We start from the raw sequence: 23,355 nt of genomic DNA on the forward strand, positions 1-23,355 counted from the left end.
ATTCTGCTTCATTGATCTGTATGTCTGTGCTTATTCCAGTACCACACTGCCTTGATTACTGTACTTTAAGTTTTGAAATTGGGAAGTATGTGTCTTCCAACTTTGTTCTTTTTCAAAATTGGTTTCACTATTCTGAGTTCCATAAATTTGGCATGTGGCTTTTAGGAGCATCTTGTCAGTTTCCAAACAACAACAACAACAACAACAAAACTGTGGGGAATGTGTATAGGAATTTTATTGAATTTGTACATCAATTTGAGGAGTATTATCTTAGCAATATTATTATTATTATTTTTTGAAACGGAGTCTCAGTGTCACCCAGGCTGGAGTGCAGTGGCACGGTCTCGGCTCACTGCAATCTCCACCTCCCGGGTTCAAGTGATTCCCCAGCGTCAGCCTCCCGAGTAGCTGGGACTACAGGTGCGCACCATCACACCTGGCTAATTTTTTTTTTAGTAGAGATGGGGTTTTAGCATGTTGGCCAGGCTGGTCTCGAACTCCTGACCTCAGATGATCCACCCACCTTGGCCTCCCAAAGTTCTTTGATTACAGGCATGAGCCACCGCACTTGGCCTATGTTAGCAATATTAAATCTTCTGATTTATGAATATTTCCATTTATTTACTTTTAATTTCTTTCAACTATATTTCGTGGTTTTCAGAGGATAAGCTTTGTGGGTTTCTTGTTAAACTTATTCTTAAGTATTCTATTCTTTTTGATGCTATTGTAACACAAAAATTAGCCAGGCATGGTGGTGTGGTGTGCGCCTGTAGTTCCAGCTACTCAGAGGCTGAGGCAGGAGAATCGCTTGAACCAGGAGGTGGAGGTTGCAGTGAGCCAAGATTGCACCACTGCATTCCAGCCTGGGTGACAGAGTGAGACGCTATCAAAAAAAAAAAAAAAAAAAAAACTTTCAAAATTGTCAAAATACATTTTTGCTTGGAATTAGTGGTTAGACAGTTTTATGTTTGTTGCTGCTAAATGTTTTAAAGTCATGGAGCTTTAAGTCCAGCCTAAAATGAAATGATCTTCATGTAATTCTTTGATTTAAACTAATATTATTATTGATTTAATAAAAACAGCTGTATCTTTTGAGTTATTTACAACATACCCATGTATTTCACTTTAGGTTTTTACTTAGGTAAATATCTGATATTAACAGGTTACAATTTTGATTAATAAAAATAACAAAATAATGACTAGCTCTAATACCTCAATTTTCATAATGAATCTAGGCATAATTGCTAAAAAATTTATGTAACTGTAAATGGGATAAACATTTATAACTAAACTTTGCAAGTAATTTGAAATCTTTAAGTTATGTTACATTAAATTAAGTAATAGAGAGCTCATTAAATGCCTGAGTCATATCCAAATAAGAGAAAAAACAAAAACGAATTGCTAAATAAATAGGTTTGTTCTTGGCTTCTTAAATTTTATAAAAAGACTAAATATACTTAGATCTGTTAATACACATAAAATTATAAGAGGACAATGTGTTTTTTGATTAAAAAACAATGATTTTGTCAAATTCACAGGTTATTTAAAGTTTGTTTCAAAATATAAATTTAAGAAGAAAAAATTGGAGGAAAAACCAGTGTGGGAGAGAGAGAGAGATGCAAAGATAGTTATGGATATAAAGATGTATTTTTAGTTAAATAATAATTTAAAAATGTCTGTGATAAATTTTTGTCCTAAGGCAAAATGGTTGTTCCAGTATCAAAAAATTATAGGACTAAGACTAGGTGTTTGAGAAAATGATGAAAGATCTAAACAAGTCAAAGAGGGTTTATGAAGGCTGGGCTTTATAAAGGAAGGTTTATGTGTGATCAGGTTGATGGGGTTGGAAAGGATTTCTTTGTAAGTTTTTTCTAAAAATTAAACATTGGTGTCAGGAGTGCATTGATTGATATAGGACCAAAGTCTGAATCTCTATATTTACAACAAGTTTTACTTGAAGTATTGATCAGCTTTTAATAAAATTGCAGTAGGTTTTAATTTTTAATTCCAGAATCTGTTTCTTTATCAGCCATCTTCTAAACTGCAGGCATTTTCTTTTTCAATTAGCAATAATCGCTCCTCGGATAGACCTCATTGGCTACGATACTGCCACTGTGCAAAGCTAAACTGCAGGCATTTTCTGTTTCGTCTTACATTTCTTCCTGATATCTATTTAATTTCCTCAATTCAGGTTAAAAATGCTGTCTTCTTTATTTAAAATTATTTTAATTAATTAATTCATTTATTTATTGGAGATAGTCTCACCCGGTCGCCCAGGCTATAGTGCATTGGTGTGATCTCAGCTCACTGCAACCTCTGCCTCTCAGGTTCCAGCGATTCTCCTGCCTCTGCCTCCTGAGTAGCTGGGATTTCAGGCACATGCCACCACGCCCTGCTAATTTTTAGTAGATACGAGGTTTCGCTATGTTGGCCAGGCTGGTCTTGAACTGTTGGCCTCAAGTGATCCTCTCACCTCAGCCTCCCACAGTGCTGGAATTGGAGGCATGAGCCATCACGCCCAGCCTTATTTCTTAAGGTAGCATTTTCCTTTTGAAGTTTCTCAGATTCATATATCAGGTTCAACTGTGTGTGTGTGTGTGTGTGTGTGTGTGTGTGTGTGTGTGTGTGTGTGTGGCAGGGTCTCATTCTGTCACAGGCTGGAGTGCAGTGGCACAATCTTGACTCACTGCAACCTCCACTTCCCAGGCTCAAGTGATCCTCCTACCTCAGCCTCCTGAGTAGATGGGCCTACAGGTGTGCACCACCGTGCCTAGCTAATTTTTGTATTTTTTTTTTTTTAGAGATGTGCTTTTGCCATTTTGCCCAAGCTGGTCTCAAACTCCAGGGTTCAAGCAATCCACCGGCCTAGGTCTCCCAAAGTGCTGGGATTACAAATGTGAGCCACCATGCCCTGCGGGAGGTTCAGCTTTTGCTGTGTCTCACAGCACATGATTTTCAGGTCATACATTGTTACCTTTTGCTTTTTCACCTTTTGAGAAGGCATGGGTTGATAACTCTTTGCTTCAGCTTTTTTCTGTCAGCTTTCATAACTGTTTTCTGTGGTTCTAACTCTGCTGTTATATCCTGACACTAAAATGTTCATCTTGAAGGCCTTAATTCTTTACTTGTGGCTTTTCATGATGTGTCTGAGTTGTTGCAGTTATTGTGTAACATTGTTCCTTTGTCTAATTGAATTCAAGTGCTCTTTTCATCTGGCTCAACTTCCAGGTTATCTAAATGAGCTTCCCCCAAGAAGGAACAATCATACTGCAGAAAGTTTTTCTTTGCCTTTTTGATAACTGGCCTAAGAAACAGGTTTTATGTTTTATCAAGAAAATGTCCTGTGTTGCCTTTATTAGGTTTTTGATTACTTAAAATAAAACCCATATGCATAATACACAAAAGAAACAACTGACATTTTTAAAGGTTAAGGCTTTTTTGTTTGTTTTTATCCATGTAGCTCTGTATTCCTTTTAAAGCCTTGTGATTATCACTCTGGTTACATAAATGACTATTATTTCACAAATGACCTGTGATCCTGTTTTGATCAAATGTCTTGAGACTTTCAACATCTTTGGCAAACTTCCCCCAAATCAAATAGTTTTAGTCTTTTTAACCTAAACTAACTGAGATTTTTGAGGTGAACCCCTGGGAAGCCTCAAAAGATTTCTCTCATCTTGAGAGATATTAAATTATTAGGCTTATTTGATAAGTTGTGTAAAAGACATTGACAAATGATAAGTGATACTAGATCTTCTTTTAGTTGCATTTGTGGGTATTTGTTGATATGTTTCACAAATTGTGTAAGTTACAGAAATCTGTTATTATAATTTTGGTTGTTATCTTAATGCCATGTTTAATAGAGATAACTAAATTTTGTTGTCAGTTGCAAACTTTCAGCAGCTTTTTAAACTATGGCTATTCTAAGTTTTTGTCATCCGGTTAGGGTTTTGAATTCTTCCCTAAAAACATAATCATGAAAATGATTCTATCCAACAAGTGCCCTAAAGTCAAGTTTCTGATAACTTTAAGATCAATGGACTTGATAAAAATTTCCAAAGCTCTAATTTAAAAAACTGTTGGATTCACAAAACTGCTAATCGAGATCAAGCAGAACAAAAATGAATTATATAAGATTGAATAACTGATGAAGATAATGTTTTAATGACTTTTATTTAAAATATTGTTGGTTCTTTATGCAAATGTTTTGTTTTCCAGACTTAAGAAAATCTTCTCTCTCAAGCTATCTATAATTTACAACAGTTTGATATAGTATGCTTTTGTAAATATAGATAGAACATTTATTTTTTCTATTTGATTCCTCCACAATTTGAAAACTTTTTGAGCATTCTTTTAGCAATATAGTTATTTACATAAGTCTAATAGAAATCTGCTCTCTCTTTATAGCAGAATACAATTGAAAACATTGGTTATATTACCAAGGCTTTGACTGAAATGTCATATTTGACAATATGCATAAAATGCCTGACTTTAAAGGTTCCTAGCCTTACAGTGAGTAAATTAAAAACTGTCACTTCTTGGCAGACCCAGGAACCTTAAGACTGTAAGTAAAATATAAAGTCTGCCTTGGTTTGGTTTCCTAGCCTCAAGAGGTTTTAAAATCTGAAATTTTTATGTGATCAGTGTAGAAAAAAAGTTATATTTCTAATAAAAAGCTGTAATACACCTGTTGTTAGATTGTAGCTCTGTTGGTTGTTTTTGAGTTCTTGTTATCTACCTATAGTCTAGATCCTAAATTCTTCCAGATTTCTCCAATCCAGCTGTCTTCCATAAAATTGCTAAAAATGGGAACTGTACTGTTTCTAAAGCCCTATCAATGGAAACTAGATAAATTTTATGAAACAAGTCTTGTGCCTGATGCATGGGCCACATTAAAAAGTTCACCAAAATATCTTATGCTTTAATCAGAGACATTCAAACTGCAAACCAGGACAAGAAGTGACTTTTTTTTAATGCTGTAGACAGCCTTTCCCAAGACAATGAGGCAAGACTCCATATGATGACACTCCTACCCCTCTTGATGCCTATCTTTTTGGCTTGACAAAATAATGCTGTAATTAAATTTCACAATCAGTAACTGCTATAAGTAACTTGACAAAACCTGACCTAAGAAATCCTTTTATTCCACTATTAACTTTAGCAATATCTGTAACACAACTTTTTGTTCAAAATGTACTGGTGGTCCTTTCTGTAGAGTTGGCATTCTTTGCTTTAATTCAACCCAGTTCTAAAATACTACTCAATGGCTACAATTAGTCTCATCCAGTACCCACAATGGTCTTTTGATTTGTTTAGTTGCCGTCAGGCTTGTGTTCTGTTTCAAAACGATTGTACAAACTAAATTTATTATATTAATTATTTTTTGTGTTATGATTTTTAAGCCTTGTTTTTATTGCTTGTCTAATCTTTGTAAAGCCAACTCTCTTAACACTTTGAGATGGCTGCTAATACCTGTGGAACTAACAAGATGGAACTCAGTGCTGGACTTCAGGCAAACCTGCCCTGAGAAAATTTTCCTTTCTGTCCTCTTTGTTACTCAAATGTGGCCCAGCTCCCTGACATAGACCCTCTATATCTTCCCCACAATGTGGGATAGAGACAACCAGGACAGGTTTGTCCAGGCCTTGAGGGACAATTAAGCCTAACTTCAAGATGATTGATTAGCTTTGCTTTCAGAGAAAGATCTTGATCAAAGGGGGGAAATGTGAGCATTGATTATACAAAATTGGATCATTCTTGTTATACCCAATTAAATCAGAGTTGAGGGACAGAGGGGAAAAACACTTGGGGCGCGTGGCAGCTGTTCTAATAATTAAATTTTCCACAAGCCCAGCTGCTTAAAATGACCTACTGTAATCCTAAGACCGGTTTTACTTAATAGTTGCTGAAGCAACCTGCTATGACTCTGACTAGTTTTACTCACCACTCAGCTTGCCAGTTCCCCAAAACTTTACTAGTGTCAATGAGCTTTCTTTAAAAACAATACGTAATAACATTTTTTTCTAATAAAACTCCCAACCATCTCTTTATTATTAGAACAGACTTTATTATTTGAAGACCACTTGGTCAGTATGTATGCCCTGAATTATAATTCTTGCTTCCCCAATAAAAAGTAAAATGAGAAATTTATCTTTATATTTTATTTTTGACTTTGACATTATTGCTATCTTCAATTTTACTAAGCTTTTCTTTTGTAGTGTTTAATCTGCTGTTATTCTCATCCAGTGTATTTTTCATATAAAACATTGTAGCTTCCATCTCTGTATGACTGATTTGGGTCATCAGAAATGATGACTACTGCTTCCTTTTTCTTTAAAGTCTTATATGCTTTCCTTTTGTACTTTCCTACTTCTGCCAAAGTGTTGCCGCCTTATATATCACATACATTATTATTTATGGTATGACTACAAGAAAATCTTGAAGAACAGTTCATGTGCAGAACAGTTACAGATACAATCAAATCTCACCAAAAATTCACTTGTGTTAAATGCAGAATTTTGTTGTTATGAGGCTAACGAAAAATGATAACTTTTATTTGGTCAGTAAATAAGATCTTTCAAAAATATCTTTCATGTTTTTGCTTAAAATGTTCAATCTTTCTTGCAGTTTTTAGAATTTATGACGTGAATATAATAAGTTTAAATTGTTTACTAATTCACTTATCTCTGTTTCAGTTTTTTTTTTCTCATTAGTCTTATTTTCCTGTTTCATTGCATGCCTGGTATTATTTTATTGAATTCTAGACATTGTCAGTTTTACTTTTTTGAGAGCTAGATATTTTTGTATTCTTAAAAATGTTTTTGAGTTTTTCCTGGCATGCAGTTAAGTAGCTTGCAAACAGTTTGATATTTTCATGTCTTGCTCTTAAACTTTGTTAGGCAGAATCAGAACAGTATTTAGTCTAAGGTTAATTTTCCCCACTATTGAGGAAAGATCTTAGTACTCTACCCTGATGTCACATTAATCTTGAAGTTTTCCACTCTGATTGATGTCACTGTTCCATGCCATATGAGCACTGAGCACTGTTAACTCTGATTTTTTAACGTGTCTTCCCTAACCTCGGATAGTTTTCTTACACGCATGCAGTGATCAAGTTGAGAACTGTGTACATAAGGAAGCCTTCTGAAAACAGGAGTTCTCTCTGTACAGCTGTTTTCCAGTAATTTGCCCTGCAGACTAGGCATCTGATCACACTGGACTCCCACATTTGCTTCTTCTCTCAGGGATATAGCTAGGCACTATCTGTGCTTTCTTTGCAGGGAAGAAACTTTCTTTAGGCTATAAGCCAGGACAGTTGTAGGGCTTAGCTTGTTTCTGTTTCACAGAAATGGATGTTAAGTGTCTTGAGAACCCTTGTTTCTTTATATTTTGACCAATTTTTTTAGTCGTTTCAGGCAGAAAAGTAAATTCATTCCCTGTTATTCTGTCTTGTCTGAAGCAGTAGCCTTAGTTTTTGTTTCAGTGAAATGATTAGCCTATGACTTGGTAAGACTTACATAAAACCTTATTTGAACTTATATTGAGAACTTCAAAATTTTATTAGTCTTAATTTTGTACAGGTTTAATGTATTTTAGAAAGTGCATAGGGAGTATAGTAAAGAATATAGAAAGGAATAATAGTAAAACATACTTTTCTGAAGGAGTCTATGGAAGTTTTTTTTTGTTTTTGTTTTTTTTTGAGATGGAGTTTCACTCTTGTCACCTAGACTGGAGTGGAATGGTGTGATCTTGACTCAATGCAACCTCCTCCTCCTGGGTTCAAGTGATTCTCCTGCCTCAGCCACCGAGTAGCTGGGATTACAGGTGCCTGCCACCATACCCAGCTAATTTTTGTATTTTTAGTAGAGACAGAGTTTCACCATGTTGGTCAGGCTGGTCTCGAACTCCTGACCTCAGTGATCCACCCACCTTGGCCTCCCAAAGTGCTGGGATTACAGGCGCAAGTCACTGCACCTGGCCGGAAGTTGCTTGTTTGTTTTCCTCATCCTGGGCTCCATAGGCATGGAAACTTTTTTAATGTAATGGGATACTTTTAAGGAATATTTTAACTGATTCAGTTATCAAAATAAGACATTCACATCAAACACAACTTGTGACATGAGTTGTGTTTGTTGTAGTTTTCATGTTCTATTTTAAAAGTTTTTAAAATAACTATTTTTCAGGCATATTAATGAGGATAAGAGAAAAACAGAAGCTCAAAAGCAAATTTTTGATGTTGTTTATGAAGTAGATGGATGCCCAGTAAGTATTCTTCTTTAACAATTATTAATTTATTTTCTTCTTGTTAATGAGGTTTCTGTGGTTTTAATATAAATAATATCTTGGCACTACTTTCTTTTAAATTACAACTTCTTAAAAATTACTTGATACCAAGTGATCTCTTTTGTTATATTTTCAACCTATACAGGCTAATCTTTTATCTTCTCACCGAAGCTTAGTACAGCGGGTTGAAACAATTTCTCTAGGTGAGCACCCCTGTGACAGAGGAGAACAAGTAACTCTCTTCCTCTTCAATGATTGCCTAGAGGTAAAGATGTACTTCACATAGTATAATAACACTACTGATTTTTGTAACTTCCCTGAATATTTAAAACCAAGCTTTAATTGAAGAGTAATGTAGAATTTTAAATAAACTCAAGTAATCTTTTTTTAAAAAAACGAGGACAATTTATGATTTAATACTGTTAATAGAATGCTTTTAGAAGAAGGTCTAATAAGAAGTGTAAATTTTCATGACTTCAAATCTAAGTTAAAATGAAAATTTATTTCCATGCAAATAAATGCTTAGGTCAAGAAATCTGATAACTTCTTGTTTCTATGTATATTTATTCAAGATTTGTAAAATAATTCTGAGTTTTTTGAAATTTCAGTAGATTTTTTCCAATAATGATGTGGTTGTATTTTGTTGAAGAGGGAGATAACTTGATAATTTACTATTATAAATTCTTTATGATTCCTCAATTCTTCTTAAATCAGCAGGTTTTAGAGTGAATGAGGGGTCAGGTGGGGTATAATGAATCTAATTCTAAAATTCTTATTCAAGTTAGATTTTCTTTTTGTATTACCCCTGCAAGCAAATTGAATTACATGTGTGTATTTTAACTTGTTCATCCCTCTAATATGTATTTTTAAACAACAGTAGTGAGGGATAAAAAGAAGTGCGGTTTTCCTTCATCTCAGAAGAGAAAAATGTTCATTTTGATAAAACAGACATTAATAAGATGACTCATTTGACTTTTCTGTCACTGGAAACTTTCTGTTACCTTTATCAAAATGATTAAGGAGTTTCCTTTTCTTTTCTTTTTCTTTTTCTTTTCTTTCTCTTTCTCTGTTTCTGTTTCTTTTCCTTTTTTTTTTTTTTTTCGACAGGGTTTTACTCTCATTGCCCAGCTTGGAGTGCAGTGGCAAGATCACAGCTCACTGCAGCCTTGACTTCCTGGGCTCTGGTGATTTTCTTATCCCAACGTCGCAAGTAGCTGATACTATAGACACTCGCCACCACACCAGTCTAATTATTTTTAGTAGAGACTGGTTTTGCATGTTGCACAGGCTGGTCTCAAACTCCTGGACTCAAACAATTTACCCACCTCAGCCTCCCAAAGTGTTGAGATTACCATTGGGATTACAGGCATGAGCCACTGCACCTGCCTCCTTTTTCTTTAAAGTCTTATATGCTTTCCTTTTGTCCTTTCCTACTTCTATCAAAGTATTGCCTTCTTATATATCATATACATTATTGTTTATAGTATAAAATACAAGGGAATCTTAAAGAGTGGTTCATGTGCAGAACAGTTACAGGTATAATAAAATCTCACCAGAAATTCACTTGTGTTAAATGCAGAGTTTTGTCGTTACGAGGCTAAATGAAAAATACTTTTTTTTGGTCAATCATGTTGCAAAAAGCACAAAAGTAAAGACAGTCAAACTACTGTACACAATTGACTGTCTCCCGAAGTGAGAAAGTCAAAAAATCATGGGACAGATAATTCTCAACTACCTGTTTCCCTCATAAAAAGGACTTTAGCCTGCCCTGATTGAGAACAGATGCTAGGCAGAGTCAATTTTCAATTATATTTTATCTGGATTCGCATCATCATGGGGTTTTACTGTATATAGTTTCTCTGTACTTTATTTGTTTGTTTCCATTAAAGCTTTTATAGGTTTTTCATGTTGGAGTCCCTAGGTCAGCTTGCTCCATTCATCTAATAGGTTAGATTATCTTTATTTCTTTGCTAATCCATTCTGGTTTTTATCCCTTATTCCTGAGAGCTATGGCTTACTTTAAATTTTTGTTCTTATATCCCCTCCAAATTCCTCGCAGTCTTCTGTAATTGGTTCGTTGACTTGCCATTCACTTTAATTTCTGGTATTGGTCATCTCCTGTAGCTCCCAAGTCCCTGGCTTCTCATTTTCCCTACCTTCTTGAATCTGTTGATTTTTTTTGTTCTATCCCTTTTAGCCTCCCTGTCTTAGAATCACTTCAACAAAAACTGCTTTATTTATAACATTAAATTTGGACTTCAGAATTCATAATAAATATAAAATAAAAACTTAGAATCTTGAATAAACTTATTCTTTAGCTTGTTTAGGAAAAATAAACAAAACTCTTAGTAAATTGGCAATGGAAATTGTGGTACATTCTTAACCTGATAAAAACCTATAGCCATCATCATATTTAATAATAAATGTTAGAAACATTCAAAATGGGTAAAATCTATGTTTTCTTAATGACAGATTATGTTATACTGAAACTAATTTGGGATTTAAGGATATATTTAACTTTCAAATGTTTTATCTGTATTTTAAGGGTTTTTTTTAAACTCTGTATTAGCATTTGTCATCAAATTAACACTGGTTATTGTTTTTCCTTTCTAAAAATTAAGCTTAAAATCATTTAATTGTTTTGCTTAGCCAACTGTTCCTCTTCTCCTGAATTCTAGGAGTTTCATTTAAGATTCTGTCATTCCTTGATCCTGTCGCTTCTCATCATGCTTCTAGTTCTTTCATACCTCTGGGACCTTTTGCAAAATATCCCTTGGCCTGTTTTCCTGACTTTTGAACTCTTCTTATATAAACATGAACATTTCTGCTATACAATTACATGTTTGACTTTTGTTACATAGTAACTCTGCTTATAACAACTTTGTAACGAATAATAACTAAATAAGTTATATATAGATTTATGTGATTAGTGCTATTTTACTTTTTAAGTATTTGGTCCTTCTTTTTCTTCATTTTATTGACCTATACTTTTTTATTTTCTATAATCAGATAGCAAGAAAACGGCACAAGGTTATTGGCACTTTTAGGAGTCCTCATGGCCAAACCCGACCCCCAGCTTCTCTTAAGCATATTCACCTAATGCCTCTTTCTCAGATTAAGAAGGTATTGGACATAAGAGAGACAGAAGGTATGCCGGTCGGATACATTCTTGGTTATATAAAAATAGTTTATATTCATTGTAGGTTTAATTTACTCCATTTTGGCTTTTTTAAATTGGTAAATTATCTTTAAATATAGTTGGTCAGACTGCTAAAGTAATTGTTCTTGCACCTCTATCCCATCTCCATCTCTAGGAACAGAACTGACTTTTTGTTTTCTCAAATGAAAGTACTATCTCAACCTATAGGATACCCTCATCTGTTAAAGGTCAAAGAGCTTTTCAATGGCTATGTATTAAAATAGCACCCTAGCCTAGCCTATTCCCACACCAAAATTTATTTTTTTGGTTCCTTCAGAATACAAAATAACCAGTCTATTACCTGCACCCCTCATCTTAACACTTTCACTGTTGGCCAACAGTTGCATTTTTAGGGCTATGTTTAAGGTACGGGTCAGGAATAGATGTGGGTGCAATAAATAAACTCAGAGTAACTGGTAGACTTGATATGGAGTCATATGTGTATTAAGGAATGTTTTACCCTAAACTTTGGTAGTGTTACAGAGCAGGTTCTCTGAAGGCCTGAAATTGCTGAAAATTTATACCTACCTACAACAGCGTCATCTGTTTAATTGACACCCACTGGTGTATGTGCATGGCCATATTTTGGATGTTAGGCATATGTTTTTACAATATTTAGCTCTTTCCATTACTGATTCCTCTAATAATGGAAGGTTTCAGTTCGTAAGAAATTATTCTTTTTTTTTTTTTTCCTTTATAAGAAATGATTCTTTCTTTGTTTTTTGTGGGTTTTTTTTTTTTTTTTTTTTTTTTTTTTTGAGATGAAGTCTTAGTCTGTCACCCAAGCTGGAGTGCAGTGGCGCGAACTTGGTTCACTGCAGCTCCCGCCAGGATTCTCCTGCCTCAGCCTCCTGAGTAGCTGGGATTACAGGCGTGTGTTGTCATGCCTGGCTAATTTTTTTGTATTTTTAGTAGAGACGGGGTTTCACCATGTTGGCCGGGCTGGTCTCGAACTCCTGACCTCAAGTGATCCACCCACTTCGGCCTCCCAAAGTGCTGGGATTACAGGTATGAGCCACTGCACCCCGCCAAGAAATGATTCTTAAAGAAAACTTGAACAGCAACTTCCTGCTTTTTTCACTTAGTTGACAAATTCTGGATTTATTAAAGGTTACATAGTATAGTTGTCCCTTGGTATCCATGGGGGACGGTTCCTGGACCTCCCTTGGTTACCAAAATCTGGGATGCTCAAGTCCTGGATGTAAAATTGCATAGTGTTTGCATGTAACCTATACACATCTTCCCATGTACTGTAAGTCATTTCTAGGTTACTTATAGTACCTACACAGTGTAAATGCTGTGTAAACAGTTGTTATACTATATTGTTTAGGGAATGATGACAAGAATAAAAAGTCTGTACATTTTCAATACAGATACAATCTGTTTTCTACTGTTTTTTCTACTATTTTCGGTCAGCAGTTGATTGAATCCACAGATGCAGACCCACAGATACGGAAGGCTGACTATATATTTGTTTTAAAAATCTTCATTTTTGGATTTTAATTATGGCAGACTTTGTTTAAAATACTTTGTATTTTAGCATCTTGATCGTGCAACTTTTGTAACACTTAATATTTTTATCATAGAAAATATTAAATGATGTGGATAATACTGTTTACTTAATGTCATTAACTTATCATCATCATTAGTTCCTTACGTGGTATACTATATTGTGTTTTCAGTACTTCAACTTAATATGGTGATGTTCTTTGTCTTATTAAAAATAGGACAAGGAAAGTGGAGAAGTGATAGTTCATTTCATTGGAATTTCATTGCTCTGAGGGAACTAAACTTGCATACATCTGTCATTTTCCAAGGAGTGACACTTAATGTTTATGGTTATTCTGGAACCCTAGATTGCCATAATGCTTTTGCCTTGCTTGTGAGGCCACCAACAGAGCAGGCAAATGTGCTGCTCAGTTTCCAGATGACATCAGATGAACTTCCAAAAGAAAACTGGCTAAAGATGCTGTGTCGACATGTAGCTAACACCATTTGTAAAGCAGATGCTGTAAGTTCTTCAAACAGTATTATAATGAAAGTTTCAATTTCATGACAGTGCATTCAGACTAAACCTGTACATTTTTAATGACTTGTTTATTATGAATGGAGAGTTTTAGTTTTGTGTATATTAAAAAAACTGATGTAAGAAGTTGTTTTAGAAAATATTTTATATAGTGTAGGTACACAAAATATTATTTGAGTTCTTGGCTTACATAAGGTAGGCCCTCATAGTCTTATAGCCCCTGTGGCTCTGATTCAGTGAAGATTTTGGGACTTCTTGTAATGTACCCTGTGATTTTTCATTGATACTCTTAGACATGGCTAAAAATTAGAGAGTATTTAGAGATGGAGTTTCACTGTGTTGCCCAGGCTGGTCTTGAACTCTTGAGCTCAGGCAGTCTGCCCACCTTGGCCTCCCAAAATGCTAGGATTACAGGCGTGAGCCACCGTGCCTGGCCAAAAAAAAAAAAAAAAAAAATCTTATTGAAAGCAAGTTGAAAATGAAAGTTGCCAATCTATTTTTCTCATGTGAACCTCTTAAAAATGAAATGCTATCATAAATATATAATTATCATTATACTATACAGATTAAAGTGAAAATAGATGAGAGAATCAAAATAGGGAAGTTAAATGACTTGCCTGAAATCAGGTATCCCTGGATGAAATCCAGGTCCCTAAAAGATAATTTGATTTCTTCCTCTCTATGTATGAGAGAGACACATGTGATAGACAGATATAGACCTCTTACTCTTTGCACAAATGACATAGATTGAAGAGAATATGTGGATATAATAGATGACCCTTTTCGGTACAATGGTACTGTAACTGAGATTGCATTGGGTGTTTCTGTGGGAATGAAACATGTAATTACAGTTAAGTGTGAAACCTTGGAAGACATTTAGGTATAATGTGGTTTATAAAGTAAGTATTCATTGATGAAAACCTCCTTCCAAAGTATTTAGAACAATAATCAGACTTTTTGTTTGTGTGTGTGTGTGTTTAGATTTCTATGGACCAAGAATATGTTCTTATAAATAAAAAATTGTTGCACAAAAGATTCAGAGAGGGAAATACAATGCTAACACATACAATAGAATGCTAGCTAGAAAAATGATGGAGACCACTTTTGTTATAAATCTTTCAAAACTGCTCATTGTAAGGTTTTTTTTTGTAGGTATCCATCCACTTTTTCTAGGTATCCATATATAAAATGGTTTTCTTTACCTGTAGAAGTTCCTTAATGCAGAAATTACTCCTGCTCTTATCAGAATGTCAGACTAGATAGTTTATAGAGTCCTTTCCAAACTTATAACCCTAATACTGAAATGAAACATTAACAGAAAATTTTTCTTATAATCTATTGAATTACTAGCCACATGATGGCTAATAATACTAGAACTGAAATATAATAACATATGGAAGAAATTCATAAGTAAAATTAGCCACAAGATGGCAGCAAACATTTAACTATGTTCTGACTTATCCTTACACTACAAAATTCTTTCAGTCTATTGAAATTTTGTTCTTAAGAAATACGTTTGTAAATTCAGATACTCGGTGACTTTGGTTGAGCCCTTTCCTGCGTTTAAAGTTCTACATATAGTAAATGTTTATAAAGCCCTGAGGATTTTTCCTGTGAAGATAATGTGTGTGTATATCTACACACACACACACGCACACACACACACACACGCACACACACACACGAAAGATGTAAAAAGATATAAAAATCTCTGATTCATTGAATTAGTAGTTTTTGTTTTTGGTACCCTGTATATGTGTAATTTTTTGGTACCCTAAGTAACCTGAGCTTTCTTAATTAAAAGAGTAAAATAAGCACAACTATTTTATTCTATACTATTTCATTTGTCATGTCCGCTCATTAATGATGTAAGAGTTAAAATTATCAAGCTGAAAGAAAAGTTAATCTGATACCATTAAGTTTGAATCTAAGGCCAAGAGCATGACTGACTGATTCTTGGTCAAAGCATCTTAATAGATTTTCTCCCCATGGATGTCATGTCCCATATTTTGTTATTTCAGAATCTAAAGATTAAAGTTTAAATCTATTGAAGATCTTATGTCTCAGAATCCTTATGTATGTATTTTTGGTCTCTTGCCAACATGTAACCTTTAATTGCATGGTCTGTACTCTAACATTCATATATTGCCTAAGATAAGCTGGTGGTTTTGTGGAGGCCATTATGATTTCTGACCTCTAATGTCAGAAGTATAATTTTATTAATAAGTAAATTTAAGCAACGATACCCTTTCCCAAAGTTTGGTTAGTTTAAAAGTAACTTGATAATTAAATGCCATGTGCTACAATTTAGTACTTTTGCCGCTACCTTTATATTTCTTTTGAAATTTTTCAAAACTTATCCTACATCTTGGTTAAATAAATCACCATTGGCTACTTAAGAGTTGCAATCTTCATTCTGAGTTTTTAAACTTGTAAGTAGAATTTCTAACTGCATGAGAAATAGACCAGCGATTGGACATATATTAAAAGTTTGTGCTTGTATGCCAATAATATTTATAATGAAGTTAATATGATTTGTATTTACAACTATAATTATTCTTCCATTTATTAGGCATACCTAGTAAGTTGTTAGTATAAATGTCTGTTATTGGTACCACTTTAATTTGGCCAAATCAGAAGCTCTAAGTTATAGGCATGACTACAGAGTTTGAGGAAAACACTGAGGCACAGGCTAAAGGGAGGGGACACGTGATAGTAGATAGGATCTGGGGGTTTGAAGACTAGGGTAAGAGGAGAGCTTAGGGAAAGGGGAGAAGTGTCTGATAACTCACGAGTAAACAGGTTAATTGGCTTAAGATGTCAAATGCTAGAAAATTTCCTGGGAATTAACACCCATGAATAGGATTTCAAAATCTATAGCTGAGGCTCAGTTTCTCCTGAAATTAATATTATATATCTCAGTGGGAGAGATTGACTACTACTTTTTAATCTTGAACTCAGCAGGTCTGTCTTCAGGTACATGTGAATTTGGAGTTGATTGAAAAACTCCTGCCCTTCCAAAGCTTCTTTAATGCTTGACATACTTTGAATAAGTCATAAAATGTTTTTGGAATTATAGTAAGTATCTATTAAAAATGTGTGTTCTCAAGTCCAGCAGAACTTAAAAGTAAATAAAAATAAAAATGAGTTTTGGCTAATCTATCAATTTCACTTTTATTTTATTTTTTCGTCCTTGTCCTGGTACATATTATATTTTAGAAATTTAGGGAAATAGACTAAAAAGCAGAAAGTTTTTTGTCTTCGTTGTTTGTTTTTAAAGAGAGAATGAGAATTATTGAGAAAGAATGAATAACAAATAAACCTAGGACTACTGAAGATAAGTTTCCCCAACTTTGCACTTTTGCCTGTGATTTACCCTACCTACCTTCCTCTGTGCGGAGAGCACTAAAGGAAGTACTTCATATTTGTATCTTAGCAAAAATAATATATTTTATTATATTCTTAGCCACTAGTGAACTAGCAATATGTTCACCCTTTCAGTCATTCTGAACCCAGAATCTTCTAGAAAGGTAAAAAATCTTGTATCTGTCTTTCCCTCCCCTAAGTCAGAAGCAGTTTGTTAGTTCATTGAGAGAAAGCATGAAGCCCCTGGTTCCATTTTTAGTTTATTGATGGTTATTAATACTTAGTCATAGTTAAGATAACAATAGAAAAAAATGAGAAGCTCCTTTATTAGCATTTGCTAAGGATTTAAATTTCGGGCCTTCATTAAAAGAGCATTTCAGCAAAATTAAACACACTTGGAGTTTAGTTTCATTACATATAAAAATGGATGCATTTTACATCAAAGAGTAACTTACCAATGTTTAGTTTAATAGTCATGCTATGATTTTTACTATTAAATTGAAAGATAATATTTGCACATAAGAAAAAAAATCAAATATACAACAGTATACTGCAGTAAAATATGTCTCATACCCCTGTCTGGCTAATCTGTCTTTCCAGGGGTATGACTTTTGATACTTTCTTGAAATATAAGCATAGACATATGTACATTCTTCAAAAATGTATTTCTTTTTTTTTGGGGGGGAGACAAAGTCTTGCTTCTGTTACGTAGGCTGGAGTGCAGTGGCACAATCTTGGCTCACCACAACCTCTACCTCTGGGATCAAGTGATTCTCGTGCCTCAGCCTCTTGAGTAGCTGAGATTGCAGACGTGCACGACCATGCCTGGCTAATTTTTGTATTTTTAGTAGAGATGGGGTTTCACGATGTTGGCCAGCCACGCTGGTCTTGAATTCGTGGCTTCAAGTGATCTGCTCCCCTGGGGGCCTATCAAAGTGCTGGGATTACAGGTGTGAGCCACCATGTCCGGCCAAAAATGTATTTATTAGATTTATTGCTAAGTAATTTTCTCTTTAGAATGCAGTCATAAATGGATATTTTACCTGTTTCTAAGCTGTTTTGTAAATAGGTGACTCTTTGGTATATGTGTGTTATTTTGTAATCAGTCACAGTTAATAAATTATCACTGTTTTTAATTATTTTCCAGCTAATTTTACTGGATCTTTCAGCTTTCAGTTAAAAAAAAAAAGTCATAAGTTTACCAATTGAAAGGAGCATTGATAAGTTACTTTATAGTTTAAAAATAAAACATAACAGAAGAATATACTTTTGATTTTTAATTCATTTTATTTATAATGACATAATTGTACCTGTTTTGGGGTAAAGTGTTCTGTTTTGTTGCATGTATACATCGTATAATGACCAAATCAGGGTAATTACCATATCACTGTTTTCTTTAAGGAAAATATATTTAAATGTCAAAACATCCTTTTCTGAATTTGCCTCTATATCTTATGGACATAAAAAATTCTATCAAATAGTAGGTTTTCAGTATATATCTGTTGATTGAATGAGATAAAAATTGAAATAAAAATGGAATGAAATCAAAGCAGAATCAAGTTCATAAAAGTAAGGATACAACTGAGCTTATCCATATATACAGTAGTATAGGAAATGTGATCCCTCTACTATGAGATATAGGAAATCCTAGTAGTGCAAAACCTTGCAGAAATGTGTGGCAGAGCTTGAATCACATTCCTCAGTGCTTTGTTTCTTACAGATTGACATAAGGTATCAAATATTCAGTTGTTTTACAAACGATTACCTAGATAGTTGGCAAGAACCAACCAAAAACTATTAGAATTAGTAACAGAGCTTAGTAAGGCAGCCAAATAAAATATAAATGCATAAGTATCAAGAGTTTTCCTTTATGCTGGCAGTAACCAGTTACAAAGTGTAGGAAATGAAGACCTCTTTTCCAATAAAATTTGATATAAAATATCTGTAAAACATGAAAAAAATATATACCCAACTAATAGTTTAAAGCAATACAGATAAAGATAGCATTATATCAATTGTTTTTACAAATCACATTGTAAAAAAAAATTGAAAGAGACCATTGAGGGCTAGTGAGGCAAGATAGATTCTTTCCTGTTCTGACAGTGAGAGTATAGGTTGAAGCAGTATACCCTTTTTCCATCAGGAACTTTTCATATTCTGCTTGTCTACCTCTAGTGTTCTAGTTTAGAAAATTACCAACATGTGGTTTAATATTTTCGTATACAAAGACATATACTTTCATTTATTTCTTTTTATTGTGGTAGAATATACATAACATAAAATTTACCAGTTTTAACCATTTTTAAGTATATAGTTCATTGGCATTAAGTATATTCATACTGTTGTGCAATATCACCACCATCTGTTTTTCGAGCTTTTTCATCTTCCTAAACTGGAACTGTGTACCCATTACACAGTAATTCCCCGTTACTGCACTCTAAATGCTCAAAAATAGTGGAATGATTAAATTAATTGTGGTATAATCAGAGATTTGTCAGCTCTTCATTAAGACTAAATCCTTTGAGACAAAAAAATTACAGCTAATTGAAAAACATAAGGTACAAAACTGAATAATATTCCAGTTTTGTTATGAAGAAACATTTTATACGTGTAGAAATATATCTCTAAGAAATATACCAAAGTGTAGATAGTAATTGATTAGGAGAGTTATGGGTAATTCGTGTTTTCTGAATTTTTCTTAAAAAGTAACGTTAAATTGAAACGATATTGACATTTACAAGTACTATTAACTGATTTGTACAAGATAAGCAACCTAGAGTTATTTAGCAAATCGATCAAGTGGAAAGAGAGGTTCTATAGCAGGCAGAGGGGATGTGGTTGTTCAAATGACAAAATTAGAGAAGCTTTAGAATAACAAAAGCTGTCTATGTATCAGTGGTGGAGAGCTGAAGCAAGCATTATAATTGTTGAGTATAATATTTAACACTTTGTAAAGAGGCTTAACATTTCATTTCAAAGTACTTCTATGCATTATTTTCTTTTAGCCTTATGATTACTATGGGTTAGGTATACTAGATATATTCTACATTTTTAAAATGGAAAAAATTTTCAGAAAAAACAACTTTCACAAGGTTGTTTTTTCTCTGTCACCACAGAATGAATAGTCTTATAGTGCCAGCATAACAAGGCAATTTGGCTATTCATAGTCTAGATTTATAAATTTAAAGTGCAAATTGCTTATAGGACTATACAAAATCATTTTGTCTAACTTGCTTTCTTCTGAAAATCCAACCATAATTTGGGCAAGTAATATTTTTAATTACTTAGAAATTAATTGTCCTGTTTAAGTGGTTCAGTGGTTCTTGGCCTATATGAGGTATTTTTAAAAATTTATTTTTAATTGACACATAATTGTACATATTTATGGGGCATAATGTGATGTTTTGATACATGTATACATTGTGTGTTGATCAAATCAGGGTATTTAGCATATCCATCACCTAATATACTCATTCCTTTGTGGTGTAAACCTTCAAAATCCGCTATTCTGGTTATTTTGAAATATACAGTGCAATAATGTATTGTTAACTATAGTCACCACTGTGCAGTAGAACACCAGAACTTATTTCTCCTAACTGTAACTTTGTGCGTATTGACCAATCTCACTCCAGCTCCCACACCATCCTGTCCTCCCCAGCATGTCAGCAGTGGCTGACCTCATAGAAAGAAGTACAGAGTAGACTTGTGGTTATATGAGGTCTTTGATTCCTTTGGGAATGTGATACAAGCTGTGAACCCACTCTTCAGGAATATGCCCTTTGCACATGTATACCCAAAATTTTGCACCCAATTTCTGTTCATTGTCACCCTACCAGCTCTTGATCACAGGTTTAGAACCTCTGATTTAGAATCCTTACAAATGCTGATTGAGGACAAAAGGGTAAAGTAGGAGAAAGTCTAAATCTTAATTTGAGTTTATGTCAAGAACAGTGTTTGTGGTATTGGTTTTGTAGCCGACTTTATACTTCAGCATTAAGTTTAAGTCTGCTAAATTTCTAACTTGTTTCAGAGTTGTTAGATTTTATTTTGAGGTCTATTTCCAATTGCTTTGGTATCCATGACCCTTACAACAAATTACACATTTACTGAATGCTTATTTTTCACTATCCTTAAGTCAGTACATTTCAGGGTAGAAGTTATATCAAGCACACGAAAAGTCTTGAGTAGCTTCATTTATAAATACTCCCATATATAAATATGCTTAAAAGTTTGATTTTTAGAAACAGTTGTGTGTTTTTAAGATAACAAAAAGTATTATTTTTCAATAGGAGAATCTTATTTATACGGCTGATCCAGAATCCTTTGAAGTAAATACAAAAGATATGGACAGTACATTGAGTAGAGCATCAAGAGCAATAAAAAAGACTTCAAAAAAGGTGAGTTTTAGTGAAAGTATTATTTAGCACATCTCTAACATATTTTCCAGACTATATTCAAATAATATTGCTGCAAACACCAGTATAAAGATAGTTTATAAAACAAAGCTGTTCTTCGGTTCTAGGAAATGACCCACAGAAACAATAGTTTTACTTCAGTGACTTCCTTGCCACAGTAACTATAACTTGTTATCCCTCCCGTTATTGTAATAATGATGCTTCTGTGAACTATCCTGCAGTAGAAATGTACTGTTGGTGTTTTAGATTTAAATATGTGTGCACTCATCTTAAATATATTGCCACAGTTATTTTCAGCAAAGGGCACATGGCAGTCAGGGGACCTGGGATCTATTCCTGACTCTAGAAGTCTATTTTAGTCTTCTCGTGATGAAGATAACTTACTTACCTTATCAGAGTTGTTGAGGATTACATAAGTATGTTGATAATAGGCTTTTTTAAAGTAGCACTAGAATTTTAGTGTTCTAAGATTTACAGCCATATTCTCTACTGCTAGATTTACAAGTTTTGTTTTCTTTCCCTTGATGGGGGGGCTTTGTATTTTAATAATTTTTGTATCTCCTATCATTTAACATGTATGATGTATAAGAGAAAAACATGTTAGATTATTATTCAAGTGAATTCCTTCACTCTTTCAATAAAGAAATCGAGGCTGAGGGGATTTTTGGATTAGAAATCTCACAACTAGACTGGCTGAATCAGAGAAGAACTTAGGTCTCTTCTCTCCCAGGCTAGATTTCTTTTCTCCTCCTCCTTCCATTGGACTGCAGTGCTCTCTAAATGAAAGTTTAAATAGTCTACAAATTTCCTCACTGTTTTGTGCCAAAGAGATTCTAATCCTGCCACATAGTACAGTAGAAAAACTTTTGCCATATATTTGGCTTTTTTATGTTTAAATATTCTTATCAGCTGTATTAAATTTGTCTAGGTTTAACTAATTGTAACTTAAACTCTAGGTTACAAGAGCATTCTCTTTCTCCAAAACTCCAAAAAGAGCTCTTCGAAGGGCTCTTATGACATCCCATGGCTCAGTGGAGGGAAGAAGTCCTTCCAGCAATGATAAGCATGTAATGAGTCGTCTTTCTAGCACATCATCATTAGCAGTAAGTTATTTTGATTTAATAGGGTAAATGACTTATTTATGAAGTTGTTATGGAATCTGTTAACTTCTAAAAATTGGAAATATTTCTTCCATTTTTAAAAAGTTTTACTAATTTTATTTAACCCAGTATGCTAAAATATTATCATTTGAATGCGAATCAATGTAAAATTACCAGTGAGATATTTTCATTCTTTCTTATGTACTAAGTCTTAAAAATGTGGGGTGCACCTTGTACTTACAAAGCTGGCTGCATTTCAGACTGGCTGTGTTTCAGGGGTTTCATAGCCACAAGTGGCTAGTGGCTCCTGGAAGGACAGCACAGCTCTGTACACTAGCACTGAAGAATCAGCATGGAAAGCATGATGCTAGGGGAGAGGAGTTCTCCCCTAGTGCACTTTAAACCTTGGCATCCTATCATACGTCATTTTTTAAATATTTATATCCAAACTTCTAACCTCTTTATTGGGTAAAGGCAACTGAGAAAACCCTACTACGAATGAACTAGAGACATACTTAATGTGTAGTTTATTTGATAGGAAATTTTACTGGGATTGAAATATGTTCTAAAATCTCTGAGAAAAGAAACGCGTTTCAATCTGGCCTGTCACTTTACTAATGTAAATAGCTATGATTCTGTTTATACAGATTGGTTCCAATGACATAGCAGAGACCGAGTTTTATTCCTTTTACTGTTTTTGTGATGAGTAGAATATAATCTCTGAAACTGAATTTCAGAGGATGATACGAGTTCTAAATTCATGTATATTGTATATATATGTATGTATATTTAAAGTGTTTCCTGAACAATCCAAATTTCCAACAGTTTCAGAATTATTATTAGATATTTAATACTATTACTAAGTATTTGAGTGAAATATGTGTTCTTTATAAAATTATTAACCTACTGAAGTTAAGAAAAGCAAGTGACTGTCACTTCTTAGCTGTGTGTCCTGTAGCAAGTTTC

General features: G+C 33.9%; 1 protein-coding gene and 1 non-coding gene across 13 annotated transcripts in view; one reads left to right on the forward strand and one right to left on the reverse strand.

The window, feature by feature from the left end:
• The window catches only part of ECT2 (epithelial cell transforming 2), a 71,092-nt gene that overhangs the window by 44,060 nt on the left and 3,677 nt on the right, over nt 1-23,355 (forward strand). For all 12 annotated transcript variants that reach the window (XM_516880.7, XM_063807327.1, XM_054681256.2 and 9 more), the window contains 6 exons: nt 8,184-8,262; nt 8,429-8,548; nt 11,293-11,431; nt 13,339-13,493; nt 21,164-21,271; nt 22,246-22,392. In XM_516880.7, the coding sequence (XP_516880.4) occupies nt 8,184-8,262; nt 8,429-8,548; nt 11,293-11,431; nt 13,339-13,493; nt 21,164-21,271; nt 22,246-22,392 (748 nt within the window). The remainder of the gene's footprint in view (nt 1-8,183; nt 8,263-8,428; nt 8,549-11,292; nt 11,432-13,338; nt 13,494-21,163; nt 21,272-22,245; nt 22,393-23,355) is intronic.
• LOC112208701 (U4 spliceosomal RNA) lies at nt 1,978-2,124 on the reverse strand. Its single transcript, XR_002943283.1, has one exon. It is a non-coding gene; the product is annotated as a U4 spliceosomal RNA (small nuclear RNA).

This window comes from Pan troglodytes, chromosome 2 (assembly GCF_028858775.2).
Source record: "Pan troglodytes isolate AG18354 chromosome 2, NHGRI_mPanTro3-v2.0_pri, whole genome shotgun sequence".
NCBI classification, from domain to species: Eukaryota; Metazoa; Chordata; class Mammalia; order Primates; family Hominidae; genus Pan; species Pan troglodytes.